This window comes from Sylvia atricapilla, chromosome 5 (genome assembly GCF_009819655.1).
Source record: "Sylvia atricapilla isolate bSylAtr1 chromosome 5, bSylAtr1.pri, whole genome shotgun sequence".
Lineage (NCBI taxonomy): Eukaryota > Metazoa > Chordata > Aves > Passeriformes > Sylviidae > Sylvia > Sylvia atricapilla.
Window position 1 is genome coordinate 3,308,358 of NC_089144.1, and position 17,586 is coordinate 3,325,943.

General features: G+C 36.4%; 1 protein-coding gene across 1 annotated transcript in view; it reads right to left on the minus strand.

The window, feature by feature from the left end:
* Nucleotides 1–17,586, minus strand: part of GRM8 (glutamate metabotropic receptor 8) — a 258,772-nt gene that overhangs the window by 166,763 nt on the left and 74,423 nt on the right. Inside the window, exons 3-5 of the mRNA XM_066319014.1 lie at nt 9,158–9,293; nt 8,530–8,684; nt 7,424–7,561 (exon numbers count right to left, since the gene is read on the minus strand). Coding sequence (XP_066175111.1) covers nt 7,424–7,561; nt 8,530–8,684; nt 9,158–9,293 — 429 coding nt within the window. The remainder of the gene's footprint in view (nt 1–7,423; nt 7,562–8,529; nt 8,685–9,157; nt 9,294–17,586) is intronic.

Consider the following 17,586-nt stretch of genomic DNA (forward strand, 5'->3'; position numbering starts at 1 on the left):
GTCCAGAGTCCAAATCATTATGCCCAGTCATGCAGTTAAACCAATGTAAGCTCAATATAACAAATATTTTTGCCCTGTATCCTGATTTTAACACAAATGAAGGACACCTCTGGCTTCTACCTGACCTTTCGTAAGAGCCCTTCATAGAAAAATACCTAACTCAAATATCGGATACAAATAATATCCTGGAAATACTGAACTATAATTGGTACATTTAATGGCTACACTTGACCACTGAAAGCCAAATTCTGACCTCCTTTCCTACACTGAATTATACTAAAGTTCATTGTGCATGTCTCATTGGTTTTGCAGGAACTACTTCTGCAATAAAATTCTACTTTGTAGGCTTAAAAGCATCTGCATCTATTTACAGGTGACCAGTCTGAACTTCCTTCCACAGAAGATGAGCAATCACTTATAAATCAGGGACATTTCATGGGTGAATAATTACTCAATGTATTGAAAATGTTCACGATATAAAAGCAATCCTAGGTATTTCCATTGCTACTTGATGAAATGAGGAATGTTTACCCTGACTAATTATATTATAAAATTAATAAAATTATTAAAATATATAGTCTTACTTCCAGTATCAGTAGTATGTAAGATCAAGATAAGTTGAAAAATATTTTAATATCAAGCATCATTAATAAGGAAAGAAACCACAATAGAAAGATAATTTCCTTTGTTTTACAATTTGCTTTGCCCTTTTTCTCATTTTTTTAATTGCTTACATCCTGTAAATCAAGTACTAACTAACAGAGAAAATACAGTTTTGTGAGAAATTCTGCATCAAAAGTTTATTTTGCATGTCACTCCCTATTCCCTCAAAGTCTTTGGTGCCCAATGGATGTGACTGGCAGCAAAGATTCAACAGTCAGCTTGGCTACTTCTTAGGCTGCAAATCCAACTACCATGATTTTTATGCGAGATTACTCGCACAAAAATCACAATAGACATTTCAGAAATACAAATAAAATTCCAAAAATCATTTTGTGCTTGTGCAGAAGATACTTTTCAAATGGGAATCAATAAAATGGCAAACAACAACAAAAGAATAGAAAGAGTAAGAGTTGCCCTTTCTAACTCTTTTGCCTAAAGATCCTAGTTACAGCTCACAAATCACAAAGAGGGAGAGCAACAGCTATTCCTGTGTACCCTAAAAGAGTCCCTCCTCCTAAGAGCCTGAGTGCCTCTTGAGAATTGTGCTAAATTCATGTATCTCAACTGCATCTGTGCTGGTTTTCTTAATTTTCTGCAGGTCTCACCAAGAAAAGAAACCACTTTAGGAGTGATTTGATGGTAATGGAACCATTACTCAAACAAAACAGCAAGTCATTGTACCTCTAAAAGATTCACATTCTGGTTTTCAGTTTGTCCTATAAACTTTTCAGAATGTGATTGCATGCACACATGAGTAATTTTAATTCTTTCTATTAATACTTTTAGGGGCAACAGTAATTTCCACGAGGTTAGTTAAGAAAATACCTAAGATTTCTGCAAAGTTCCTAGGTATGCATGGTTTTTATTATACTGCACCATCTTTTTTTTTTTTTTTCAGTGAAACAAACAGCTCATTTTAATAGAGCAAATTGAAATTAGGCTAATTGACACAGGTCTCTGAACTTTTGGAAACTCTTCCATCTTTATTTTTAGCAGCAGTCAGACATCATAGGCAGTTAAAGGCTGATTAGGTTTGCAGAGTAGTTAGAATTCCAGCCATACAAAAGAGGGGGAAGACTCCTTCTGTGGAGATGTACATGAAGAACATTTATAATTAACATTTTTGTCGAGGTTTTATGAAAGCACCATATTACAATGGTGTTTTATTAAAGAATCCCATTTTGCTGTTCAAAGACCATAATGGAAGCCTTCAAGGGATTCTACGGGCAAAATCAAGAACAAATCTCTATGGAATTGTGACTTCTTTTGTCAGATTTCAGATTTTTCCCATTAAAATGTGATACAGTAGGCAGCATCATTTCATGTTACATTTCTATCTGCTTAAGCATCCAAACACAAACACACATCTACTTGTATAAGCACACACAAACATATATATATATATAAATACAAAAAGAGGATTTTAGATATTTCTGTTAGTTTGAAATCAAATATTAGTAGTCAGTGATGTTAACAAAAGCAAATCTAAGTAGATTTCAATAAATTCTTACCCTTCTCTCTTCACATTTCATCAATAATTCTGCTTTCTTTTACTGTCACTGTTTTGCTTTTTTGAAAGAGTGTTTTTTTATATTGTCTCTATTCAATCCAATTATTAAAAGAGTATTCTGCAGTATCTTTGATTTTAAAATATTTGTATTCATCCTTTTGTAGCCTTCTTAAGAAAGACAAGATATAGAAATCTACATTTTTTTAAAGGTGGAACTGACAAGTAATAGCTCAACTACCAGGAGTCAGAGCTAAGAACAGGTCTGATCAGTCCACAGTATTTCTAAGTAATGCTAAATCTTCAGCTACCAAAAACTGGCCCACTGGTGGAGTCAACTGGGAAGCTGAGAGTATGGAAAAATTCCATTTGAGGAGGTTAAATTTAAACAAGAGGCACAGAGCCTTTGCCATCTCCTGCAATCACCATGCAATCCCTTCCCCTTGGAGAATCAACAGGAATCAGGGGATGGATGAATGCTGTCTCTGCCTTTACAGTCTTCTGCTGGGGCAAAGAGAGAGGGAAAACACTTCCACCTCCTCACTTCTCCCTACAGAGAACCCTGTGCTAGAGAAAGACTGCTGAGGGTCCCTGAAAGGATCTCACTAAAGATGTTTTTTTTACCTAACATAAAAAATCTACACCTTGAATAAAGTAAGGTGACACAGGTTAGCATGTGGTCAGAGTGTAATGAACCACGTGTAAATGTATCAATCTCTGAGGGTCCAGCCTTTGCAGAGAAATGGCTAAAATTAATTAGTGAGACTGCTCTCCAGAGGTGTGTTGTAGAGCAAAAGTTTTAATAATGGAAAATATCAAAATAACAAACGTTACAGAAAACAAGTGATAAGCTGCACACAGACGTCCAAGAAAACCTCTGCCACCCTGAGAGAACACTCCAAAAAGCCTCTCCTTCCTAAATACTGAATGCTTTAGGCAGGACAACCTGACCTGCTGCCAATAAGGAGAGATACAGGATTTGAAGAAGAGTGAAAAGGTTCAATAGATGCTTCTCTCTTGGCTCTGAGCCAATCACTGCCAGGAGGCGATGGAAATTTCTGGGTTCTTTTCCTTATAAGAAATGCAAGGGGTGAGTCTTAAACTTCTCCTTATATTGAAAACACTTGCTGGGTGTGGGAAATGCATTCCTACAGTGAGGCTTCTTGTAACCTCTACATATGGTTTAATCTTGGTAGTGCTCCTTTCTTTTCCATTTTGTTGTAGTAAGACAACTGAGTTTTCTCTGCAAATGCCTTTCTTCTTCCTCAAGCAAAGTAGTTTAAGGGTAGTCATTGAATTATTGTTTCATGCTTACTTAGTTAATGGCCCAATTTGATATTTTTTTAATTCCAGAAAAGTCAGAACATGAAATCTCTAATATTTTTCAATGAGCTATTCTAATATTGAGGATTTGATCAATGTACACTCACATTCAGAAACACACAGAGCTAGCTGCAAATCAATAGTGGCAAAAAAAAAAATTACTTTTTCAAAGTTCAGGTGAATCATTGCTTTCTGTAAAATGGCAAAAAATCAGAAAAGAAACAAACAGGCTAATTAAAAAGAAACTTATTACTTTATGTATCTCCAGAGCACAAATCCTTTTAGGAATAAGAAGCAACAGCAAACACAAATAAACAGAATTTTAAAATTCAAATAAACTGTTCAAGTTATTACAACACTAGACTGCAATAGTCAGTAATGTATAAGAACAGAAGAAGATAAGAAGGCTTATGCCCTTGTGTAATTCTTAACCTTAAAGGAAGATAAATTCCTTTCAGACTTCCAGTGCTTAAAAGACTGTTGATTTTACACGGAAAAGAAAAGAGAGAATGGTTTTTCACTATTAAGCATTTTCTTCATAGGAAAAAGAAAAACGCTTGAAATTGGATTAGATCAGTAGCATCCTCACTGCAGGTAGCAAAAAATTAAAACTATGAAAAACTTTCTAAATAGAGAACAGGGATATCAGTTTTGTTGTTGGGAATTACAAATGTTATATGAGAAAAAGATTCAAGTGCCTCCTAAGATAAAGAAAGTAAGGAAGGCGTAATAAAATACATCTCAAGCCTGAGAAAACTTTGTGCCTGTCAATTTGCTATTTAATACCACTGGAGAGAGAGATTTTCAGATTGTGGCTGTATCTTGAACTTTTGGATTTCTTTCAGTGTAGTACTGCCTACTGACATCACAACATCACAGTACCATCAAGGTTGGAGGAGACCTCCAGGATCATCCAGACCAGCTCTCAACCTGGCACCACCATAATCACCTCTAAACCATATCCCAAAGTGCCACATCTTGAGCATTTATACAGACAATGACATGATTCACAAATTAGACTTGTGGGCAAAACACAAAGAGAATCTTATTTTCTGCAGCGCCCAAATAAAAATACAGGAAAATTAGAATAAATGGTGTTTTTATGTTCAGTCTTCAAGTTCTGCACCAGAGATGGGAATACAGAAACACAGAAGCACAGAATGGGTCGGGTTGGAAGGGATCACAGAGGGTCATCTGGTCCCTGCTCAGGCAGGGTCATCACAGAGCACATGGCACAGGATTGTATTCAGATTGTTCTTGGATGTCTCCAGTGAGGGAGACTCTACAACCTCCCTGGGCAACCTCTTCCTGTGCTTGGCCTTTTAGGAACTGAGTTGAAAATCAGGACTGAGGAACTACACATAAAACATCAGAGAAAACCCACTTCGAGGAAAAATGGCAATGAGGATAGGCCAAGGTTCAAGGCTTTCAACATTAAGTTATAAACAACCAAATGTAACAGGTCTTATATTCTTTTTGAAATTTGGGGATTCATTTTTTTTTTTTTCACTTATACCCCCATTATTTCAGAGCAGACTTAGCCATGAGGTGATGTCTTTCGCCTCTCAAGGAAAAGGAAAAATTCATGGCTGGGATATTCTTTAATTTTTAGCAGACAGAGAAGATCATAGCACACACACACACAGTTTGAGGGCTGTGGTGTGAGGAATCAGACAGGACTTCATTGCTATCTCTCTTTTGTGCACGAGAGGCCCTGACAAATGAACTGGGGTTTGTCAAGATATCATTTGTAATTCTCTGAGCCCAAATTGGCCTCAGTCCAGTGGGGGTCATTCCCCCATTTTCCACTTCTCATTTTCCTTAAATCAGAGGAGGTTGTATTTTGAACTTATTACCAACACCACCATTTCTTGATTCAGTTTACTTGAAATGAACATATTTTGGGTTCTTTTGTTCAACCCTTTAAATTTAAGTTAGATAAGCAGAGGGATTGTGATGAATTGCCATTTATGTCAGATTTGCTTCTGCTCAAATGGGAACTTTTTCCATTGTGGCAAGCCACTTTTAAGTGGTTTTAGTGAAGAGTCCTATCACTCTTCACTAGGCACTTTGCAGAAGAATTCATTGGGTTTTTTCCCTGACAGTTAAAATGCACATGCAACTGTTATATGAGACCTCCCATGTCTTTGTCCCATCACTTGGTACCATGTTAACTTTCTGGGCACAGAAAATATGTTTTCTTTCTATTTTCAAGTTCAGAGAACACAGCATATTTTTTTTTTCATAAAATACACAGATATCTGTTTCAAATTAGAAATTATTTTGGATCAAGATACAGCCTATGCATTTCATACACTACTTTTCACTTGGTAATTCAATTTGACAGATGTGATGAGGCCAAGATAACTCACACAGTCATCTGTGATAACATTTAGTGCTTCCCAAACTACAACACATACGTCAGTCATTCCACCTGAAGAACTTTAAAAAAAAAATCTATTTTCCACTTAAAATAGTAATAACAAAATAATCCCTTTCCAGACGTGGGTAACTATCCAGCCATGATTTACTGCTACATGAATCAAGGCCAAGGAATAAAGGATTACAGTAATGAACTATCATTTAGCTCAGTGAGGAACTGAATATTACCCTTTTTTTGTGAAATACGTGGTAAAAGGCAGAAGACAGGGCATTGCTGAAATGACAGAGTCAATGCATGGCTCTGATATTTCTGTGTGAGTTGTACCTGTGACTTGTGAAGCCCAGTGCAGTAAATGTTTGAATTGATGGCACAATGCACGTACAATAAATCTGATGGTCCAGAAAGTGCAGGAATGCATGCTCTCGGAGACTTCACAGTGCTTCTGTCTGACAAGCCCAGGAGAAGTGGGTGCTAGCATGCAGAAAGTTTGGAAGGACACCCCTATAACAAAGTGTCAGCAAGCAGCCAAAAATCGTGGGACAGCAAATGCAAAAAAAGTTCATGATCCATGGGGAAAAAATTATTTGACGAAAGAAGAGACTTCCAGGAAAATCAAGGCACATCACAGACAGCTTATGTATGTAGTGCAGCAAAATTGTGTACTGCTGCTGGCACTGCTCACAGAGATGGTGCTCACAGCCAGCAACACTGCCAGGGGTGGAAGTAATTAAAGAAACGAAACAAGGAGTCCTGACATTAGGTAAAAGTGTCTACACAAAAAGTAGAAGCAATCTGCTGTACCACAGAAAGTAACACTCTTGTATTAAACTTTTCAAGTAACAGCAAGAAAACAACATCTCATAGAGAAGACCAAAGTCAGCTGCTGATGTGTCTGCTGCATTGGGTGGCATGACAACTGCATCTGGGTATGCCACCTGAGCAAGCAGGTTTGCAAAAACTGGTGACAATTAGTGACAATTACTTCAAGTTCTTGCTCAAATTTTATAGAGGCTTTCAGTTTTATAATATGATATAGGATCCCTCATTTACACATGGGGACAAGTAATAAGAACATACTGATTTGCTTTTTCCTTCATCCTCAAACACAGTTTGTAAACTAAATAAGGAGCTCAAGACTTGACCTATCATCAAGATCTCAACAGTTTAAAGAGAAATTTAATTTTCACTGTATATACTTCAGGGTTAACAATATGAGAATTACCATGATGCACACACTTGCTAAAAAAAATCATATTGACAACTACAGATGAGGTGAGAGAAGAGGTCATTGAAAACATAAAATGGAATTGAACCACTGTCCCTGGTCTTTAATAAAATTTCTACCACCACAGTATTTGTGCAAATTAACTACTAAATTTTTCATACATTGTCCATGAATTTTTCCTTCAGGTTTAAGAAAAAATGTCACACTTTTCTTACAACTCAGCATTGGAGAACTGAAGGGAGACAGAAAAGTGATGAAAAGAAAGCAGCTGCTGTTTACTCCTATAAACAATTTACAGATCATTTTTTACTTTCACAGTTACCTGTGCACTTCTTGATATTGCTATTTCTTTTTCCATGTGATCCTAACTTGCATCCAAAATTCTCCTCCCAAAATTCTGCAAACCAGACATTTCTTCGATTGTTAGCGAGTGTTCTGCTCCGAAAATATCTATCAAATCCTACATTGAAAAGAAGTGAAAGAAGCATTAAAATATGATACGGTACAAAAATAGTAATTTAGATACAGTATCAGATTTTTTTATAAATACAAGAACAAGAAAAAGCTTTAGGCACAAACTATTTTATGAGCACAGTAGCATCTAAGGATTTGATTTCATTTCAAGGCCACATAAAATCATGGGGTACCTCTTTGTTGGACAGGAAAACATCCAGGACACCTATAATTCTGCTTCTATTTATATAGTTAGTGACACCAGTTGAGAAACTGAAGATTTCTACTTAAACCTGACTGCAGCCTTACCCCTTCAATCCAGCTGTCTTTAATGAAATCATGATTAACACATCCCATCTGGATTAGCTCCTTGCAAGTATTTCCCTGTGGCTAAATTCTGTATGCAACCTCCATAGTGTTCATTTTTCCTAATCAATTACCAGCTTAGTACACTTACCCCAACACAAAGAGATGTTACTTTATCCAGTACCCTCACAGGAATAAGGTACTGCAAACCAACTTCACTTCACCCACCAAATAAGAATCTTTATTAATACAGCAGTAAGTATTTCTTAATACTTACTTTCTTAAAGTAAGTTTAGAAGTGGAAAGAAGGGCACAGGTTAATCTCCTCCTCAGAGAATAATTACATTTATCCAATTATTCATTATCAATAATGTAAGACTCTCCTTATTTGTCCCAAAGAATGACCAGGATATGGTTAAGAAGATCTTAACTCCAAGTGCCATCATTATTTGACAATTACAAGATTGCCTAACTGCAGATTCAGCTTCTCCTCATCTCAACAGATATATTAAATTATTGTTGGATCAGGCCAACTCAGGTAACTTGGTTGGAAAGCTTTTCCTGAATTCCCTGTAATCAAGGGCAACATGATTTTAAAAATTTTTTTAAAGAGACCTGAAGTACTTGAACTTTGACAGAAAACGAAATGTTTGTGTCACGTGTGCTTACCATCTATGGATGTTCTTTTGGGTAGAATGGTTACTGCTCCTTCTGCAATCTCCTCCTGCTGCTGGACTGGTGAAATTTTTGACCCCCAGCTGTCTGAGCCAATCCAGAGGAAATGTCCAGACTGATTAGCTTTTTTGGCTGCTTCCAATACTCTCCTGCAAACAAACAACAAATGGCCAATTAAACAAGTTCCATTTACAAAGAACTTGAGAAACCCAGCCTTTATTTTAGATATGCATAAGCTTAAAACAACTAATAATCTATAGCTTTTACAGTCTAAGGCATATTCAACAACAGCTGTGATGAACTCAAGATATAGTAATATACAAGTTAATTTGTTTCATTTTTAGCCATTTTTTCCTAGCATTCTTATTGGTTTCTTCCTTTCCAGTCACCAAATAACTATCTATTGGCACTGCACTCCTAGGAGCTAGGAGAAGTCTGGAACTACACAGAATAAAGGACCAGCACACTCTATAATTACAACTCAATTTCTTATCATCAGATTTCCAACAATTTTTACGTAGGATTGAATCTGAAACTTCTTTGTTAGTCAATTTTCCACCAGCCAACCAAGAATCTTTGCGAAGAGGAACATCTTCAAAACACAAAATTAGGAAACAGGCACCTAATGTCATCTTCATTGGCAAACATGATCACTGCTCGAGCGTTTGGAGTTTCCAACAAGCGCTTAATGATCTTTTCAAACTCTCCAGGTCTTGGTTCCCGAGGGATTTTGAGGGACTGAGCAATGCAAACACCTCCTAGGAAAAATTAAGAGGATAAAAAAGAAAGAATTTTAACACAGTAAATATCCACACTTCAAATAATTCTATGTGTTTTGAAACAGGCTTTGTACAGGTTACACACTTGAAGCTGCATTAAAGAGTATAACACAATGACCTGTTACTTTACATTTTAATTACATTTTTGAACAACAGTCTGAGGAGTATTGTCAAACACCACACTGGCACATCAAGTTCCCCAGACCTACCTAATTTATGGCAAATGAGAACCCAACCTTGCCCCAGCACTGCACTGCACCATGGATCCACAGTTTTACAGTTACCTTATGTTCATGATGTGGCTCTTTGGTGTCAGGAAGTGTCACACAGCTCTGCTTTGTCAGCAGAGAGTATGTAGCAGAGAATATATACAGATCACTTCTAATTGTTATTAAGACATTCTTAAATTTGAGTTGTCTTCATTATTTAGGAAGCTGTCATTGAATATTCTAAATTACCAATCAGCAAATGAACACAAACAAAGATGATATTTGTATTTCTTCCTTACAGATGGTGCTGATTGAAATCTTTATATTTTACCTGTCAAGTAAAAAGGGCTGATTTCTACAGAAACTTAAGGATTTCTAATAGCTTTCATAGACCAGGGAAATCCCTACTCCCTAATTACAACATTGTTATCTGTGTTTAAGCATGCAAGAGAAAAATTCCTTGAGCCTGTTTCATGAATCACTGAGTCCATATTGGTACCAGATTCCAATACCATAGGTGATCTTTCTGATGGTTTGCTGATTTGTTTATTTTAATCGTTTGCTCTCTAAAAACTATTGCCTGATTCTCATTACTACATCTAACGCCCACCAATGCTTGTTCTTGAATGCCATTATTCCAACCATAAGAGCCTATTGTGGGGAATCTAATCATTAATAAAATTAAGAATATGAGAAAATATTGAGCTCTGACCAAAAGTGACAAGCTACTATACAAACACAAGCAAATTCTGCATTCTGCATCCCTACATCTAAATACTTCTACACTGATGATTGTGTTCGGTCCAAATAGGAATGTGTTTTAAAAGAGATGTTCTATTTTTAATGAGTTTTAAAAGAGGTATTTTATTTCTAATACACACTGGTATTTATTTTCTGATGTATAAGACCATTTGAGACATATATATTGCTTTGCATTAAATGCAGTTAATCAACTGAAATCACAGCTGGATGGCTGTGTTCTGTTTGGGGAGGCTTTCCAACTTTCTCATCGGTCTTTTTTCTCTCCTATCAAAATGTTAGAATTCTGGTTTTCCAAAGTCCTTCACAAATCAGGTTGATCACATCTTCAGTGACTGGATTTGAACAAAAACAAGGCTCCAGACAGGTGAAGCTTTGCATGTTAGTCTACATGAAGGTGTTACCAATGTCTGTTGTGTAAGCTGTCTTAAATTTAATGTATTTAATCTTTAAGCAAAAAAAAAAAAAAAAAAAAGGTATTTCTGAAGGTATTTTTCTTTATTCAATAAATTAGTAGGAATGGTTCAAAGCTGGCCTAAATCTGTCAGTGATTAAGAGGTACTGAGACAATGCACTTTATGACCTGTTTTAATTTTAATTTTTTGGTCAGTCTTGATTTAGTCAGGCAGTTGGACTACATGATATCTGAAATATTCCAACTGAAATATTCTATTCTATTCTATTCTATTCTATTCTTAGAAAATGCTGGAAATTCATTATCAGATTTTCTGCTGCCTTTGCAGAATCTCATGGACTTCAACAGTTCTCTGAACAGGCAAATCCTAAGTCTGAATCAAGTTTAGACATGGCATAAATGAAGCATGGAGTCATCAATTGTCAGTGTAAAAACAACTTTCAAATTACACCACTCAGTTTTAGTCTCAGGCAAGCACATCACCTTTTTCACTTAGGCATCAATTACTTGGGATGTTACATTATTATTTTACTCGATTGAGAAATTCATTCTGTAGTGCAGGTTTGTCCTGAATTCTCCTCTGCTTTACATGACAGGAATAATATTTGCAAGTCAGAAAACCTGCCATTTCTAACAAAAAATTGCTTGTATATAGGTCTAGGCCATCCCTAAATAGTGCAACAATATAACATAAATAATTTACTCTGCTCTGCTATAAAATGTAATATAGAACCTTTTTATGGCAACAGATTTCTTCACATTTTTACAAATATCCTGTCCTCCTATGATGGACAACTAATTTTCTAATAACAAAAAATAAACTTTTATATCAGATGATACTTGTATCTACCAGGTATTTTTGAAAATCCAGTAATGAGAAAATGGACACTTTGCTGTGAAAAGCTTTAGCCAATTATCTAAGCTGATATTAGGCCATAGTGACAGACACTTCAAAGTTCTTTACTTTCTTTCTTAAGTACCAGGGCTGAAATGTAAGAGAAATATTTAGCAGATATCCTGTAAATTTAACAACCAGCAATTCACTGTTAAAAAAAGTAATGTCCAAAAAAAATGCCAAGCTCTCAGCTGTCCCCAGAGTCATTCAGCACACAAAGTAAAACAGATCCTAAAAATGATATAAAGGAATAATTTGTTACCTCATACATTTTGTAAGTGCATTTTTTCAACTATTTCTACTCATGCAATGGCCCTTAAGGAAAAAAAAAATCATTCTACACACATAAAAATCAAATGCAAATATTACAAAATGCGTATCTATAATAAACTACGTACATCCATCCACAGTTTGTGGGAAAGGGATATCAAGCAATGAAGAACTGCAGCATCTAAAAAGGCTATTTTCAGTGAAAATAGTGTAGAAGAAACATCATTCCATCATTGCAGCAGCAAGTTCAGTCATGATTGTACTGTGTATCTTGGCATCTCTGCATTGAAGAATGTGTTAAGTACTACCAGGAACAAAATTAAATGCACTACAGCCTTGTTGCCACATTTATAATTAATTGTGCAGGCTTTCTCCACCTCACAAAACACTTTGTATGCATCCTTACCTATATATTGCATACACAACTGTTGCTCAGACACATAACAGGATATCAATTTTCAGCTAATGATGAATTGCTGGATCCACAAAGGTATTCACAACATTACAGTGTCTAACCTCTTGGCATCCTGCTGCCTTTGAAATCTACAGCCTGGGCTAAATGCCCAGACACAGAGAGATAAGTGCCTAGCAAAAGGATTCCTATGAGCCAGCAAACTAAATAAGGAATAATTATTCCTCCAAAATAGGTTGCAGAGGTACTAAAAGGACAAGTTTAAGGCCAGTAGTTAGGATTAATCTTATGAAGTGTGAACAAAAGAGAGATTTCCCCAAATCAAGAATAAATACGGCTTGAGAACAGATATCTCAAACGTGATACCAATGGATTTACCCTTTGCTGCAGAGGTGCCAAAGGGCAGATGGCTCAGACATCTAAAGTCTCAAGAGAATTCATGGTTCTGAACTGTAAGAACAAATTGTGTTTCACTCTGTCAGCATTTCTGACTGATTTGGAGTGATGACTGCTTGTCTCTGTTGCTGGTTTCTAAAATCCTTCATTCCCAGGGGACACACTTTAAAAAAATGCATTGGTCTAGATTTCCCTTGGCTAAAATTATGATAAATCTAACATTTGTATAATGAAATGAGAGCTAACTTTCCTCTTACTGAAAAGAAAATTATATGTTAAAGTCCCATCAATTAAAAGGACCTATGATGAGGCTTCAGAGAGCACTGTGCTAAAAGTTATTGAGTGAAGGAGTCAGCCAGACCCATTTCAGGTAGCTACTACAAACAGACATCAGTAACTGTACCCACTGCTGTGGTATCCATTCCCTAAGTCATATATGACACAGGAGACAAAATTAAGAGTTTGCATCTATCACACATTGCAAAGACATTAAGAAGGCACCGAAGGAAAGCAGCTCTTTGAATTCTGTGGAGGAAAATAAAGTTACCACCGAATTCTAAGCTAAGCCTCTTTCACCTATTTTCAAATTTGTGAAGCCAAGGTTTTCCTCAGACAGCCCAGAGCTTGAATAAAACAGTCAGCATGAACTACCTGGTGTCAGCGATGACAAGTATCCATTTGTCTTCTGTCCAGCAGCTATGAAGTGGCATTCCCAGCCCCTGGGGCAAGGGGATGACAAAGGGAAGGAGAGCAGAGGTGGGAGCTGGAAATCAGGCTCATGGCAGGAGCTGCCTTATTCCTGATAAGGCTCAATCCTGCCACTCCACACCATGGTTACAGCTGGAAATTCATGTGCTTTTAAAACAGACATAACCAGACCTGGTCTACAACACATTTTTATCTACGTTGAGATAAAAATCACATCTTAAAATAAATTGTTCTGGGCTAGGCTTGCTTTGCTTACAGATACTCTGCATAACACAGCTTGTAGGAGCACAGGTTGTCACTCTGAAAAAAAAAATAAAAGAGGGGGATATCTATATATTGTCAGTACAGTGGATAAATAATCCTTTTTTGGTGGTCCCACAACAATGAGACAAATGGAAAAAAAAATGGATAGGTAGTACCTATATAATTTCAGTAGGTAAACATAATAATGTTTATAATAATAAATACAGATTTTTGCCTGTGTTGTTTTTGAAGTCACAAGATGCTATGCTGATTGCAAACCATTAAATACTTGACGATATGAACTTGTGGGTCAGAAGATATTGAAAGTGTATTTGGAAAATAGCAAGCAGACTTGGTAGAAAACCTGTACAAAAAAAAATAATAATTTCCTGAAAAAAAGACTGAATGGTGAAGTTCAATGCAAATACAAGGGTGAATTTTCTCCCACCTCAGCTAGGATTCAGCACTATATTATGAATCAGCTAAGTAGGATATATAAGAATAGTCCCTGGTTTTGTATCAAGAAAGCTGAAGACAGTTTTCAGTCAAGTGATCACTGCTGGGACCTCAATTGCACTACTCAGAACAATTGCACCATCTGAACTATGTCCCCACAGAAATATAAATACAAATAGCCTTACCATTTTAATAGGGAAGGGATTAAGCTATGCGCTTTGACAATCTATTTGTTAGCATAAGGACCTCACTTGACTCAGTACACAGCATTGCAAATTGATTATTTCATGAGAGCTTCATCACAAATCACATTGTTCCTGAAAAAGCTCAAGACAAAAAGCCAGCCCATCCATATCTGGGATCCAGTCCTACCTGGCAGGAATTTCTCAGCTGCCTTCAAGTACACGTATCCTTTTTACTATGAGTTATAGGTCACTGGTCATTAGGCCAACAAAATCTTAATGTAGGTCTGTGGAAAGTTTCCAAAAAACATTACAGAAATATGTGAAGGCAGACAAGTTCCTATTCCAAGCAGGGGAACAGATGTCAGAGACTCAGAAAAAGCCTCAGCAAGAAACTCCTGAGAGACAGAGCCTCTGTCTGACAGAACACTGCACACTTCCAACAATATATGACACAGAAGAACACCAGGAAAAACACACAAGTGCATTCTCCTCCTCCTCCTCCAGCCCTTCCACTGGTTATATTGAAAGTCTAGAAAATCTAGATAATCCCAGTTATTGGAAAGACTGTTTCAATTGCCAGGAACTTAGATCAATATGAAGATTATTGATGATACTAAAAATTACAAGATACTCCAAACTCTAGTTCTATTGAAAAAAAATCAGAATGTTTTTGTCACTTAGTGAATCCATCAAGAAATTCCTTCTAAGCAGAGAGAAATAAACATTATTTCTTGAACTTGGATGGTAAGAGATCAGAATGTTAAAAAAATAAGGTGACTGTTCTGCATGGGAATTTTACTGGTGTTGATAACCAGCCACTTCTAGCAATTATTTACACTAAAACCAACTTGCCATCCTCATGTGTGTCCCTAGATTCCCTGAAGAATTATTTGCCAGAGTATAAGTCAACAGGAAGGGACACCTAGGAAGATACAACAAGTTGAAGATAAAATTTCTCAAGCAATAATTCAGAATTAAATGTTTCCCTGATGCTGGGAGGTCTGAAAGGAGCCATGCATTTTGCACAGAGCAGCCTGTACCTAACTACCCCCAGAAATTATATTCTCACTGATTCCACTGTGCAGATCAGGGTAGCTCAGCTACCTGCTCTTCATGTCCAAATCTGGTTAAGTGAAATCCAATTCCAGTGCACCTCATTTGTTGCAGTCACAAACTATCTGCACTACAGAAATAAACCAAAATCTTGTGGCTTTTCATTTCCCCAGAAGATCACCAAATACCTCAGCAAAAAAATCACTGACTTCTGCAAAGGCAGTTAATTCTTCACCCAACAGTGGCAGTAATTTTTGATGTAAGGTAATAGAAAGAAAATATATATTTTTTAAATAAGTAATATAAACAGGACTTTACTCTGAATTGACAAAAGTAGCACTTAATATCCAGTACACTCAAATATAATGGAGGATGAGAGATTTTGTTATAACCTTTGAACAGACAAAACCATTCTGCATTTCAAACTCATATATTGGTGTCTTATTTCCTTCACTTAAGTAATTCTGCACCTCTTCAAAATACCTTAATATTTATGACAAAGATTTTTTTTACTGCACAAGCAGGTTGGTGATGCTTTTTCACTTACACATCAGGTACAATTATGAGCTTTTCTACTCAAAACTAACAGCTGTTAGGGGATCAAAGCCTCTCTTTTTTATTACAGTGTTTTAGGAAAGGTTTTTTAGCAAAGGGTTTAATGTTGGGTCCTACATTTATTAATTCTTTTGGAAAAAAAATTAGAAAGCATTAAGCAAGACCATGAATGAACACAGCCATTCCTCTTGAAGCTGGTTTTCCACATTCCAACATGTACTCACATAGAGCCACACGTATTTCACACAGATCTTTACACTGGGGTGGAAGCAGATGCTAATTCTAAAATAGAAAAGGAAGAGAGAGCAATCCAGCCCTGCCTCTGCATGAGACCTCTGGCTCCAGTCATCAGAGTCAGTTTCTGAGGTGACATGAAACAGGAGAGATCTGCTATTTTGCACTTCCATTCTCAAAAGTAAAAACATTCTCTTTCTGTTTTATCTGTTTAGTTTTGGGGGTTTTTTTCTCTGTTTTTTTACAGATCCAAATGTAGCACTCCTGATTCTGTTAACACCAGCATCTGATGGAAAATAACTGCAAAGAACATTCCCACCTTTTCAAGACCTACAGGTTTTTTTGTTTTTTCAGATTTGAAAAAAAAAACCAAACCTACAAATGACACATTTTTTTTATCCTTTAATTTTTTTAGTGCTATTTGTGTAAATGAAAGCCAACTTTCAGAGTCTTGAAAATGAAAGGCTCAAAGAAAAATCTGTAGTGGAAATGTTTATGAATGGGTAAAAATCACCTAGCCACTCAAAAAAAAAAAAGAAAAATTCTGAAAAGAATGAGTCCTGGAAGGTTGTGAGAGAAGATATTTCTTCTCCACAGTGACTCCCTGGATAATTACTTCATAAAGGATATGGGATACCCATTCAAAACAATGCAATTGAAATAGGCCTCCACTTACATTTACTGGTCAGCTGCTGCAATGCTTTCATAGCTGTGTCTTTTTACCACCACAGTGGATATAAATATTTCCCTCTGGGGAAACATTGTTCTTGCTACTTGCAGATTTTTAGAGGCATAATATGAAAAAATAAACATACTGTGATTTTCTGTTTTCTGGCTGCGTGCCAGGGATATCCTCAATGAGGAATGGAGACCCTCTATATTTTGGGGTTTTTTTCTCCTTTTCTAAAGATCTGAGGAACCGAGGTTATGAAAAGAAATTTCATCCATTCAAAAATATTTTCAAATTTTGCTTTTAAAGTAACATCAGTTCTGATTTATATAAAAGTAAGAGTATGAACACAAAGCCTGGCATGTGGTTACCTGAAGTATTTTCCTCTCAAAGTAAATTTGCTTAAATATGGCCCTAATTCTTTCCTCCATTTGTCTACAATTCCCCATATTAATGGGCCTGACTAGTCGCAAAGATTTGGATTTGATATTCTGGGTAGTTGAGATGCTGATAGCCAATTCAAAGAAATTCTAGAGAAGGCTCAGGCATAAAAATCATCAGTTTGCCTCCAGGTAGATGACCCAAGTGACAATTCACAATTTACAGTATTTCCTAGAAGGCTGTGAAGATGACACAGGAGCTCATGACATTCTTTATAAACAAGTGTAGGCAGGAAAACAAAGTCCACCACAAAAAGGATTGAATTTTGTTATAACACTTATTTCTAAATAAATATAACCTTCTATCTTTTAGGATACTTCACTCTCTGCAGGCCTCTTGAGTCTACCAGTTTTTATTCCACTCTCTGCCTT